At 37.4% G+C, this 13,870-nt stretch overlaps 3 protein-coding genes across 4 annotated transcripts in view; 1 reads left to right on the top strand and 2 right to left on the bottom strand.

Moving 5' to 3' along the window:
- usp13 (ubiquitin specific peptidase 13) overlaps positions 1 to 3,787 on the bottom strand; it is a 32,456-nt gene extending 28,669 nt beyond the window's left edge. For both annotated transcript variants that reach the window (XM_034146124.1, XM_034146123.1), the window contains exons 1-2: positions 3,650 to 3,787; positions 1,325 to 1,450 (exon numbers count right to left, since the gene is read on the bottom strand). In XM_034146124.1, coding sequence (XP_034002015.1) covers positions 1,325 to 1,450; positions 3,650 to 3,760 — 237 coding nt within the window. In that variant the 5' untranslated portion in view covers positions 3,761 to 3,787. The remainder of the gene's footprint in view (positions 1 to 1,324; positions 1,451 to 3,649) is intronic.
- A 1,286-nt stretch (positions 3,788 to 5,073) lies between these two features.
- ndufb5 (NADH:ubiquinone oxidoreductase subunit B5) lies at positions 5,074 to 9,811 on the bottom strand. Its single transcript, XM_034146178.1, has 6 exons — positions 9,665 to 9,811; positions 8,877 to 8,968; positions 6,720 to 6,786; positions 6,525 to 6,586; positions 5,956 to 6,062; positions 5,074 to 5,280 (listed from the first exon to the last, which is right to left on the bottom strand). Exons 1-6 carry the CDS (start codon positions 9,780 to 9,782, stop codon positions 5,160 to 5,162), a joined length of 567 nt encoding a protein of 188 aa, XP_034002069.1. The 5' UTR covers positions 9,783 to 9,811; the 3' UTR covers positions 5,074 to 5,159.
- A 208-nt stretch (positions 9,812 to 10,019) lies between these two features.
- mrpl47 (mitochondrial ribosomal protein L47) lies at positions 10,020 to 13,614 on the top strand. Its single transcript, XM_034147346.1, has 7 exons — positions 10,020 to 10,163; positions 11,108 to 11,256; positions 11,338 to 11,398; positions 11,483 to 11,579; positions 12,179 to 12,309; positions 13,035 to 13,130; positions 13,274 to 13,614. The coding sequence occupies exons 1-7, from the start codon at positions 10,030 to 10,032 to the stop codon at positions 13,383 to 13,385; spliced, it is 780 nt and encodes a 259-aa protein (XP_034003237.1). The 5' UTR covers positions 10,020 to 10,029; the 3' UTR covers positions 13,386 to 13,614.
- Positions 13,615 to 13,870: the final 256 nt, after the last annotated feature.

Raw genomic sequence — 13,870 nt, forward strand, 5'->3', positions numbered from 1 at the left:
ATATTTTGTTACATATAATTTTGTGATGCAGTCAGTGACTGCCATTACTTGAAATTTAGAAGCAACTTTTCAGAAACTTTGATAAAGTGATAAAACTCTATTTCAAAAATGTATAATTTCAAAACATTTCCTTGATAGTCTCTATAGACGTTTTATGGAAAGCACTATCTAAATTGGTACTATTTAGGAACTTCAAAATCTAACACTCCATTTAAACCCAAGCAAATATTCATTCACTGTTTGTTTATCATTTACAACTTAAGTCTCAATACACAGTCACTGGAACTGTATGCTTGCCTTCAAAACAAATCATGTTTTTGCATGTTAAGCTGACCCGCTGCAAACTAACTATATGACACTCTATTATTTAATGGAAGTGTACTAAGTGTTAACATCTCTAATTTAATAGTATTTATATTATAAAGAAATGAGGGAACTTCAAATAAAGTGCTACCAACAGAACAGACAAAGCAATTCACTGAATTTAAAACAAAGCGCTAAAAACCCTCAGTCATGTTTCAGTCTGAGGGTTAGCACGCATGCTAAAAACAGAGTTTATATATTCCTCTTTCTTTAATTAAACGTTGATGACCAAGCAATCGAGCTCCAAGAATATGCACTCATGTAATTTAATCACTGATGTTTAAAATAACAGCATCGTGGTATCAGCGAACCAGGACACACAGTGTACCTTTTTATCTAAAGCACTGTTCAGTACTGATTGAGTTTTAAGCAAAGACATTTATTATTTTCATTTAACAATGTACAATATTGAGTCAACAATTATAACTTTTATGAAGGGTTGAGGATATTACTATATTAGTATTGATTATAATTCAAAATACATTAAGAAACATTAGTAGGGTGTTAACCATTTATCAAAAAAAATTAACAGTATACTGCTTCTTAATGCTCATATTTATTTGTAATATTATTATTTTATTTGTATTTATTTGATTATTGTTATTATTTATTTTTTAAATATGGATTAAAGTTGAACCATTTTTCCAATTCTACCATACACCTTTTCCCATGTGTTGTGAGACTCTCAAAGAGTATTAGATATGTGTGCAATACCAAGTTTGAATTTAATAGTGTAATTGAGAGCTGGTCACAAATCTGCATCAAGATTTCAAAATGTTCACATTTAAGTTGATTTCTTTCATTTACTTTTCTGTATACTGGTTTTATTAATTGCAAAACCCTTTTGAAATGTGCTTTTTAAAAGCCATGTGTAAATAAAGATTATTATTCTCATTCTTAACAACAAGTGCCAGTAAAGAATCAGTTCCAAATAAACACACAGGGCCGGGGTAAAACGTACCTCTTTGACGTGTCGTTTGAGGTGCATGTAAACGCTCTGTCCTGTTTTGCGATAATGTCTCTCCACATGTTCTCGTCCAAAGCCGAGGAATGTGTTCATACACACATACAGGCCTCCCTCTGACTCCTGCAGACCAAAACAAACAGTAACAATGAGCAGCAGCACGAGGTGGAGCACCATCAACACAGCTCATTTAGAAATGCAGAAAGTCTATTCTACCATATAGTAAAATAATTGGTGACTTCTATCTTTATATTGCAGTAGCCAGAAAGCAGCTTTATTCTACTTGTATATAAATATATATCCTCACAAATATTCTATTTTGTATTGCCTGGTCTGACACACAGAGGAATACTTCAAATATTTTACAGTGAAAATAGGGTAAATATTATTATTTCAGCAAAAGCAAAGATTGCTCAACGTTAAAGCTACATTTTAATTGGGATTTTGATACTTTGGCCACATATCTGGCACTAGTTACAAAATTGTAGCACAAGATGTAAAGAGTATATTTCAGAGATGTGTGACAATGATTCTGCAAACACACAGTCAAAAAGCCTTTCTATTTTTGCATGTTGTCAAGCAGCAAAAAATTGGTTTCAGCATTCTTACACAGAAAAAAAAGTTGTACTCTATTCAAGAAAATGCCTGCTGCTTATTAGCCCGTTTTGTTTTAATGCTGTAAATAAAAATAATCTCCACCATTTTAAAGAATATTTCTAGCCGGACAATATCTCAAGATTGTGATATTGTGTTACATACAAGCAATGCGATATGTGAATGTTGTTGTTACTGTTGTTTTAACTGAGGAATGTGCATCTTGTTACACACAGCTACAAAATTATGAATTTAATGTAGCTCAAACTAAGTTCAAGTAGTTCCTCTCTGCTTTTGAGGCACCGGGGATCTGCAGGTTTAAAAACACAGTAACCTTATTCCTCAAAGAACTGCTGAGTCCATGAAGACTGAAGCCCACACATGTCTCATGTTAGATTGACTAACAGTATCTGAAACTTGTTACAGGATACAACAGGTATGATCATTTAATCTGCATGTGACTCGTGGCTCACATTTAAAGTGTTTGAAAATGCAGGATGGGGTTTTATTGTTACGGGACAGAAACATCCTGCGGTATTTTCACACATGGACAGTCAGAGACAAGATACTTGAAGAATACCATCTCAAAACTAACCTAAATCTGCAATCAGTGTGGGCCGTATAAACCCCTGTGATAAACCTTTAAGTGGCCCAGAGTGACATATGAGCTTCAACAGCACTAGGATAAAAATAAACCGACCCTCGGCCAACATGATGAACTCCAGACAGCTGAGTCACCTTTAAAAACGGTTTCAGAAAGTCGAGAAAGTAGGTTTTTATGCTGTATGTAGAAGAATCAAAAACTCTGACTGTCTGTCAGTCTGTCGACAAGAAATTAGTCTTTACAACTTAAAGGGAAGGTCATACAATTTATTTATTCTCACAGATCAAACGTTTTTTAAACTATATAAATCAAAATATTGATGTTTGCAGCCTTATCGCTATTTTCTCAACCACAAAAAAAACAGAAAATGAAAGAAATATTGGAAACATGCATCAAAACTTTTGGATCAAAACTTTATAGTGACACATGGTGTTACAACAACGTAAAAAATACTGTAGGCTACCACTTCTACTATGAAGGCCACTACAAACTCACTATTGAGTTATTTAAGTCAAGTAAGGATAACAAAAACTTTCATGGATAGCATGCATTTTAGATAAGTCATTGTACAACCACTTGATGAGAAATGTAACTTTACATCACAACATAAACTAGCTTTAATAGGCCACTAAAGGCTAACTCGCACAATTCATATTTTAAAAATCCCTATAACATATTCTCAGTTACGACGAGCATAATGTAAATATTTTCCTGAGATTACAAACTTCCAGTTAGGCACCACTGAGTCAACTTTAAAGGCTTTATAAATTACAAAACAACGTAAATGTGGCTATAAACTCACACACACACTAGCTTCACCCTGACAGGGCAGCTAACACTTCATTTAATTAGTTCAAGGCTAAACGCAGGTGTGTTAGCCTGTGTGTTTTAATGTGGCCTGAACTGCACAAAGGGAAGCCCCTCCATCCCTCTCCTGAGATGTAAACAACATGTAATTATTTATTTTCTCCCAAGTTCAGGGGGAATGTGGTCATAGAGACACATAAACACACATTACAGCGGATTCACGTGTGTTTCTAAGCCAAGACAAATGGGACTGTCAGCCCGCGTCACCCTCCCCGGACAACACGCTCCTGTCTCGACGTGTGTGTGCGGACACTTACGGGAGAGTCGAAGGAGAAGGCGCACTCGCTCTTGAAAACCCTGTCCCCGGTCCTGGGCACTCTGATGGTGGGCATGTATGGGACCAGCAGCTCTCCGAGGTCTGCAGCCATCTTCGCATTCCTGCTTCTCGCACCACAGTGCGGCGGAGCCCCCGGAGCAGAGTGTCAGAGGAGAGGATGCTATTTTTAAATCCCTCCGTCTCTACATTCCTCCAGCCAGGGGGATGTGACGCTGAAAGACATACAAATAAAATGACAGAGGGGTGGAGGCTGGTCTGCTACACCGGGGGCAACGCTTAAAGCATGGAGGCTAATGTTGTCGTTATTGGTTGTTTTCCTTTTTCTTCCACCATGCAGAAATCTTAGACCTGCGCAGAAATGACATTGCTTCTGTTGACTGTGGTGACGCTTTGTACACGGGATGTTTTACCGGAGGGGCCCCTCCCACCTCTGAGGATGATTCATAAAGCCACCCACACTTACTACAGCATGTTTCCCCTCCAGGATCCAGGAGAAGCATAAATATGAAGTGCACTTTGGTTTAATAATATCTACCACTCGCAGTACCCTAAAAGCACAATAAGAGGCTCTGACATAATGTATTAGGGCTACATTTAAAAAATACATTCAATTTTATTTCTCAGTAGCCTTTTTCGCTCATAATACATTGCAGCAGTCGCATCAAAATATATACAGCAAATAGGTTAAATGAGTGCATCTTATTCTTATACATACAAATGTTCTTTGTCAGTTACAAACAATCATGTCTGAACAGCTCTGCCACCAGGTGGACTCTCTCGTCTATTGCAAAAAAAGAAACAATATATTGGCCAAAATCGTATCCCGTTGCCTACACTACAGTGTGTCCTTGTTGAGAGACTTATGTGTTGCCTGCCAACTTCCTTGTGGATCACACATGTGATGTTAAAATGCTATGTATCCATTTGTGCACAGTACAGATTAACAGTGCTATATACGAATTAGAAATGCAACCTATCTAGGACACCTACAATTCATTTGCAGTCCTCATCCCTTAGGATGCTTAGGTTGAATAAACAAATGGATGAAATTAATATAAAAATGATCTTTGACCGAGATGAAGCACCAAGAGACAAGGAGATGACATTCAGATTTCACAAAATAAATAACTTGCCTCCCTGCTCAGCAATGTAACCTTATTCACAACGATTTAAAGGAATTCCTTTATGATTTAAAGGAATACTGCAGCCTCAATATGACCATTTGTTATAAATCACTCACAGAGTTACCTTAAAATGTTGAAGAAAACTTGCTAAAACCTTACAGTCATCATTAAAAGTCTCATGATTGCACTACTCGTCTGTTTTAAGTGGTAAGGTTTTAATCTTAAGGTAAAACGTTTTTTTTGTAGAATGGAGCCAAAAAGACACTGTAAAACAAAAATATTGGGAGTCGATATAGATACTTTATTCACGTAAGAAGGGAAAAAATGTACAAACAGTGAGAAGGATCGGCAGAATGTACTGATAGATTAATCGTCAGGTGTTGACTTGTGGCCGTAGTGAATTAAATCCTTGTTGGGGGTCTTCACTTGAAACCAGGGGCCGTCTCCCTTCATCCTCATCTGTCGACTCACCTCCAACTTTGTCAGTCTGTTGACAACAAACACGCAGGAAATTAATGAAATCATCATTCATAGATAACAGAAAAGAGCAAGGTGTGATTCCCAGAATAGTGCTACAAGTCCCAAAGCCATGAAAAATATAAAAATCATGAAAAAAAAATGGTAGAAACAAAGCTTGTGAACTGTATAGAGTCCTAATGAGCATTAAAATACATTGTTGGTGTGTAACAATTAATACATTCAAGTTTGACAAGATACATTTTGAATTATATTTAATAAATTCATAAATGGATGACTATACAAATGACTATGATATAACTTTATCGACATTTATAGCTATACTGAGTGCAAAGTAGAGCAGCTGAAAGGAAACCTTTTGTGTTCGGACAAACTGTCACACTGCTCCCTGGATGCCTCAGTGCGTCTGGACACTTGTTACAATAATAGCCATTCAGAAAACAAAGATATTATATAGATATTCCATTAAATGTTATCAACATGTAGAACAATGTTGCTCATACGTTTTTAATGAGAAGGAATCTGAAACACTCAAAGGAAAAAGGCATTATAGCATTACCACCTAACTTCTGCAAGCTATAAGCAGTAGTTTGATAATGTTGCACTAAATACAACATAAGGACATTTTCACTCTGACCTTCACAAAGGAGAAGTAACAAAATAACACAGCAGCACTCAAATTCACCTCATGTCGGACTTTTCTTTCTCGTATTGGATTGCAGCCATCATCTTCTCATAGTCCTTCACTGGAGAGTCAAACAACGTCCGTGTCATCCACCTGGTGATGGGGTGCTGCAAGACAGAATGCAAAACGATTTTCAGTGACTACTTATATATTACATAAAATAAACAATAACAGATTTTGCAGCTGAATTGAAAATGATGATTGATGACTTTATAAAGTAGATTTAGTGGAAGTGACTATATATGATTTTATCCTTTTACTTTTCTCTCAATATTACCACATGAATGATAGGATAATTGTGCATATGCTGCTCTCTGAAATATATACAAGTATAAAACTCTGTTTAGATAATAAAAGCACAACATATGTGGTATGATATTGCTCATTAAGCATTCACCAAAGGCCAACTCATCTTATAGGCTTTGTAATTTAAAAGGCATATAGGTAATGACTTCTATTTCCAAATGTAAACCATGCTTGAGCCCATCGTTCCCTTCCAAGGGTCCAGATCAGTGACACAAAAAACCTCCTGAAAGTGTGTATGAGATAAGCTGCTAGTTAAGACTTACCTTGTAGTACTCCCAGTGCTCAGGTTCGTAGCCCTCAGGAATTTCAGCCAGCTCTGCCTCACCTTTACAACACAATCAAACTCAAATTTAAATACAAAGTAACATGTATCTACGGTTTTTTTGTGACAAATCCACATCTTTAAATTGAAGAAGATACACCTGAAACTTGAATATATACAGTATATTCCTACTTACCCTTGAAGACATTCACACCAGTAATAATGATAGCCACAGGAATGCCAGTCAGCATAAGGTAAAATCTCTGAGGGGGGAAAATAAGATAAAATTAAATACAGAAAATAGTCCAATGTTCAGCATGACATTGGATCAAGATCACGGCTACAGCTGTCACAAAGCCAACTGGTCAGCAATAATTATTTAGACGCAAAACTAGTTGACATTTTATGCATTGCTTTTCATTATATTACACTTTTATATCACAGAAACTACCAGCACAGGAGTAATTGTTAGACTCGAAATTCTGTCCACTTAGGGTTTGATGATTGCATGGCTGGATATCTATTTGCATCATGTAACGTTCAAATTGTAAGTGTGGAAGCTTTTTCTATTGCCGAAGCAATATGCAAATATTTTTGGGATAAATCTCTATTAATGGAAAATAAATGTGACATTGAGAATGATCAAACCTGCTCTCAAATAATGCTGATAATAGCATATTAATCATTAACCTGTTAAGCCCCAAGCCTGTTTTTCAGGTCTCAGGCTCAAAAATGACATTCCCAGAACAAATGACTATATCTTCACTTCTAAAAGGGGTAAATTAATAATCTTTTTTCTCAAAGCAATGAAACACCTGTGAGTTGGATGTAGAAAAGTCAGAATCAATATAGATGTTTTTATTTTAAAGTAAATTCAGATTGAACATAGTAAAAAAAAAAAAAATTATAGTTTCCGTCCAAAAAAAAAAACATTACTTATAGTGAAAACCACCCTTGAATGATGGGATCGAAGACAAAAAGCTTTAGGAATCCAAACTATAACATATAATAAGTACCCTGTATCAAGATTGATGCAAAACAAGTTCAATTTGAAAGGTTTAGAAAAAGAAAACCACTTCTGGGGTCATTTGGGTGTATTTGCCATATCTCTGGAACCCATCGGTCGATTTTGGTGATTGACACCACTTTTGAACCGTTAGAGCCAATAGCATCGAGGGGAAGTTCATAAATTCCATCTAAACATTACCATTGGTGAAGAGAGTGATGCGCAGCCAGCATGCCCAAAACCGGAAGCTCTCATACACTCTCGTAGCTCTCATAGCAGCTATATATGAAAACTCCGGTTATTGACAAAAATGTTATGATGGATTATCCGTAGTCATTTCAAAGTGACACAGAGACATTGGATTAACCTTCAGCAGCTTAAGTTGTGTGTCGTCTGGTTTTGCCTTCGCTCCCGCGAGTTTTGGTCGTGGAGTGATGATACTTGGAATCTGTGGAATCTCAGCTTTCATATGATATCTTGTTTGTGCAGATCCGATGAAGTATACAATATTTCTACCGCGAGTTATGTGCTAAGTGCGTTAGCACTCTTTTGCTTAGTGCTAATTCAGAGGCTTGGCGTTAGAGTTGTGTTTTGTTTCGGTAAAAATGGTTCATATCGTCAGTTAGCTGAGTTTCTTCCCGTTAAGTGGGTATGACACATTAATAGGTGGTTAAATGTTAAGAAGCCCTCAGACGCTGTTTCTTGCAAGATGTTGCGTTTAGCCCCCGGGGGCGGGGGCTTGAGGCTTAACAGGTAAAGTTAACTTTGAACGGAGATGCTGATACCTTCAGGAATACAACATTAAACACTGTTGGGGGTCTAAACATGAATAAACTGGTATTACAGGCTTACGGCCCGTCCACACAGCGGCGTGCGTTGAAGCTTGCTCCATTTTTTGGAATATGAGGAAATGACCTGCGGTGTGTCTCTCCCAGCATACACGCGATTTGATTGGCTGCATAAACGGGATTTGATTGGCTGACGCTTCCACCGAAGCTTCAAAAGTTGAACATTGCTCAACTTTTGCAGCCTGACACGCCAGCAAATCTCCGCTCTGCTTCCCACAATGCAGTTCGGCGAAAAGTGAGGCAAAGTGACGTCACCTCATTCAAAGTGAATGGGGAGAAGCGTTGGAAGATTTTTTTAACGCTGCCGTGTGGACGTACCGTTATAGTGCCAAAACAATAAATGAGTAAGAAGGTACAGCAGGGCTCTTTTTAAGTGCCTTGGCTATCAAAACATGGCTGTTTGTGGAGATTGCCTGCAGCTGGAATGTATCTTGTTATCTAATAACTGTGATGTGGTGATGATCACAGAAAATTAATGAGAAGGTGTTTCAGTACTCACCAACAAGCGCAGAAATCTACTGTCGTAGAATTCAGTGGACTTGACGACAAACATTTGCTTTCCATGACCACCACCACCAAAACGCACGGCCACTGCAAGACAAAGGCAGAGGATAGTGTTATGACTATGGTGTTAAAATCATGACATAAAACTAGACAGATTGTGATTTTTGCTTTTGTGATAGTCATGAACATAAGCTGTAGTATCTGGGAAAGCTAAATCCACAATATTGATGATTATTCCTCAAATGTTTCTTCTTCCTCTTTAACAGTAAATGGAGTATGGTCAATATAAGCAAAAACCCTTATTATGATCACTATCAAAAGGCTTTTAAATGATATTATAGGGTCTTTACATTTCAAATTACACATTCCCTTGTATTTAAGCTCTTAACGTTACTCCAGGAGATGGTGTATAAGGCTTGTATAACACTAAAGAATGCAGAAATTGGGTGAATTACATTTTGCAATGTTTTTGTATGAGAAACATGACATGGTTATATGGGGAGAGGTGTTGTTCAAACTACATTACAAGTGTTACACCGGCTAACACTATTGGCAGTATCAGAAAGAAGGTTAGCTTAAAAATATTATGCTGACAAAATACGATATAGCTACACGTAACTAGAAGTACTAACCTACACGTTGCGCTTTTTGTTGACAACAGGACAAATGTTAACATCTAGCTAACATTAGCATGGTAGAAAGTCCCGGCGCAAGGTCACAAGAAGAGAGGGCCAGCTTCAGGGTCAAAATACTCCCTCTTTAAACTGCCATGGTATCTCTTACCTTTATCTGTGCGTAGGATGGTTCGAGACAGTAATTGTGCCGCATTATTTCCAGATTTCAGAGGACTCAATCTGGCTGCAAAAGCAGCAGCAGATCTGAGAACACTCATGCCCACCATCTTTACTTGGAGACGGCCCAATAACACGAGCTTTGATTGGTTGACGACGTTGAGAAGCGGAAACCACCATTTTTGTATTTTAATGTAATATTGTTTTTATTTTATTTTGGTTGTATTATCGTGTACATACATTACGTACGTAACATTGTAACTCAGCCATATATTTATAATTGAACAAAATAAAACAATCACAAATAAAAAACTTGAGAAATGCATCATGGGTAATGTGGGAAGGACTAGGGGAAAGATGGCGGCGTCCTCTTCAGCAGGACGCGTTTTGACTCTTTGCAAGCAGTTTCAAAATGTCTTTAGGATATCTTCTGCGATAAATACTAAGCATTGTACTGCCACTTTGACCCGATGCCAGCCTCATCTGTACAGGTAGGACACTGTTGCAGTGTGTAAAACATGACCTATAAATGACGTTAAAGTCAACGTGTTCCGACCTCATACTGTCTCTGCTCCCCAGTAACAGATTGTGTTTCAGACAGTGATTATATATGAAAGGTAACGAGGCATTAGCTAATACAATACGATGAATAACAGTCCTAATAAATTAAGGTTGGACATCTTCTTCATCTTGCATTTATTATGCCACCAGCAGACTTGTGTTGAGTTAATTGACATTGGATTAACTTAAAGAGTCATGGGTTTATCTTTTTTATTATTTTTTTATTTAGCCTTTATTTATACAGGTGTAAAATCTCATTGAGACACAAGGTCTCATTTGCAAGAGAGACCTGTCAGTGGTAACACTACCACACAAAGTTACAGACAGACAGGACACTAAAAAATTATTAGTTATTTGGTTTCTGAATAAAAGTCATGAAAGTCTAGTTTCAATTATTATGTTTTCAATGGGAGGTATTGCCAATCAATGTAGTTTAAACTCTCACAGACCACACAGAGCACGTATCTGACAAACCCTAAAATAAATCCTATTATTTATTTAATTTAAAAAGCAATTTCAAACTTTTATTGCCTTTTTAATTGTATTTTGAATTTGCATTTGTAATTTAATTTGTATTGGCTAAACTCAACGTGTTCGGATTTTTGGCTATCAAAACGAGATATAACATTTGATTAAAGACATTTTCAATAGTTCTTTCTGAAAATGTAAAGACTACACAATGTATTTAAAAGAAATTATCTATAAATTAACAAATAATAACTAAATGTCATTGGTTGCCACAAACCAGCAGTCACTCAAATTAGTTTATTGGTCTGAAAAAAAGGACTAGACATTTTAGAAGTAGCATAATACAATTGTTTTAGGTTTAGTCTAAAACTCATCTTGTTATGTGCATTTATTTTGCATCTACCAGGGAAACGTCCCCTCTCGCTGCCCTGTCTTGGTGCAGTCCTGTCAGCGCTGTGAGTCAGTGTCGAGCCCTGCACACCACCGTCAGCAGGAGAGGGCTGAACGAGTTCTTCGACCTGCCTGAGAACTGGGGAGAGAACAACGTGAAGTCAGGTAAAACACAGAAGTATTCTATAACTCTAATGGCTCTACAGCCTGCATGTAGCTTTACTAATAGAAATATGTTTGTTTTAGGTGCACCATGGACTGCCAAACAACTGAGGACGAAGAGCAATGAGGATTTGCACAAACTCTGGTAAGAACAGTTAGGTTCACACTGGTGCTTCAAACATATGAAACACATTTCTCAGCAGTGTTTAACTTTCTCGTTCTGTCTCAGGTATGTGCTGTTGAAAGAAAAGAACATGCTGCTCTCACTTGAACAGGAGTCGAGAAGGCAAAGGCTTCAGATGCCAAGTCCAGAAAGAATAAGGAAGGTTGGTATGATGCTCCACTATCATGCTCTTACAACGTCTTAATTTTAAAGGATAGGAACATTTTTTAATAAAATGCTCATCTTCGAATATAGTCTAATGTTCCATCTACTACACAATATCTCATGTAAACCAAACATTTTTCAATACTTGAAATGAAACAAGACCTTTGTCATATTGATTTGTTGTCACCTGTCGTCTCACCACAGACACTAGTGAACTGAAGCTAGCTGGGCATTAAATAATCATTATCAAAAGTTAAATAAAAGCCGAATGAAAAACACAAAGGGACTATACACATTGATTTCTGTGGGTATAAATAATGATGTTAACTTGAATTTCCCTAATTGCATTTAGTATAATAATCTATATGTGATGATAAAGGCTTCAAGAGTCTGGGAATGTTTGCTTAAGATACCTTTTATAGGCTTTATAAACCCTGATTTAATGTAGCAATTCAACATTGTATTTGATAGACAGACTTTGACCTAGTCTTCTACTCAGTCTAGGTTGGTTGCAGGGTTTGTACCTGTAGTATTTTGACTGTTGTGTGTGTTTAAGTAGAAGCCCTGGCTAAGATAAATCACACTGTCTCCTTCCAGGTGAACCGGTCCATGTTCCGCCTGGAGACGGTGGTGAAGGAGAGAGAGACTGCGCTGCGGCTGCTGCAGACCGGACAGGAGAAAGGCAGACCAGGAGCCTGGAGGAGGAACATATTTGGATACTCCTACTGGTGAGAGCAGATCCTCCTTTTTGCTATATCAAACGTATACATGGAGAAATGCAACACGATTTATTCACATTTTAAAGGTTCTCTGTGGAGTTATTGATCAGTAGCACTACTGAGCAGTTTTTCTATGGGTCCCTATTTTGTTTTTTTCAACAGCAATACACCCATAGCTGCAGACAGACATTCATATAAAGACAAAATAGAGCCCAGATCCTTAAAGATAAGTGCCAAAGCGATCGTATTAAAATGTACAAGAGCCAATTACAGAGGATGCTCTCTTCTTCAGATTTTCTTGAAAGTACTTTTAATATGCCCTAGAATAGTCATACTGGATAGTTTGGGTTCCTGTTGCAGAGGTTTCGGGGCAGACACTTTCTACCAAACTCTGTACAGACTACAGACCGAGGAGATGGAGACAGTGATGAAGAGCGTAGTCATGGCTGTTTACGTGACTTGTACGTGGATCTACACGTTTGCAGCAGTCGAAGGAAGGATTTATAGAAGAAGTTATACCAGTGTTAAGTTCTGGGCGTGCTCCTGCATGTTTTACCCTATTCCATTGATCAACAGGTGGTGGTAACACACCAAGTTATGCTGCAATCATTTCTTTTGTAGACACATATTATTCCTGCAGGTGGTCTGTTATATAATTGCCATACCTCTAAGGGCCCAGGCTTTAGAAAAGGAAATGCAGGAAGTTGCTTAATTTACTCTTTTCTTTTACTCAGGTATCGCTACAAAGAATATGCTATTCCTTGGTACATGAACAAGAGGTATAAGCAAAAGAGGTTCTTCACACCCAAGTTTGTCCAACCACACATAAGGTAAGATACGGCTCGCATCACTATTGTGCCTTTGTTACTGTTTAAAATAAGTTTTAGTAGATGTACAAGATGTCTTATTTTATATATTATAAAATTCTTATTCTCTTGAAAAAAAAATATTATGATTTTTTTCTGTCTTGCAGGCTGCGCTTGGAGAAGCATCTCCGAGGGAAGGCCAGGGAGACCTCCTTACAGAGGGGAAATCGGTCGAAACTTAAGGAGAAGTTCCCTCAAATGAAAGTTTCTGCATCGTAAAAAAATTCAAATGCACTTTTTACAATCAAGGAGTTTTGACAGCCGCATCTATCTGCAAAGTTAGAATTCAATTTATATCTGCTCGTGTCAAATAACTGAGTTATCTGAAACCGTGTCCTATGTTGAGTATGAGTGCATTTGTCCAGCTGTTTGATCCTGGAAGATAAATTATTCTACATCCCCCTGAAATCTTTTTTTTTTAACTTACTATTAAAATATATGCATTGAGTTTTGGTTATCTTGTTTTACTAGTCCCTAAAATGAGTATATAAAGGGTCAGTACATTTAGTGGGAACTGTCCTTTTCAAGTTTTGGGATCATTTGAGTTAAAGGTAGGGTAGGTAAGAATGGAGAAACCAGCTTGAGTGCGGTAGAATTTGAAAGTACACAACCGAAAAAAAATCTGCCTCTTCCTTCAGACTTCCTTACAGAGCCCCTCCAACACACACGAACGTGACCAATGAGGGCACGAGATAAGTTTGTGC

Source organism: Trematomus bernacchii, unplaced genomic scaffold (assembly GCF_902827165.1).
Source record: "Trematomus bernacchii unplaced genomic scaffold, fTreBer1.1, whole genome shotgun sequence".
NCBI classification, from domain to species: domain Eukaryota; kingdom Metazoa; phylum Chordata; class Actinopteri; order Perciformes; family Nototheniidae; genus Trematomus; species Trematomus bernacchii.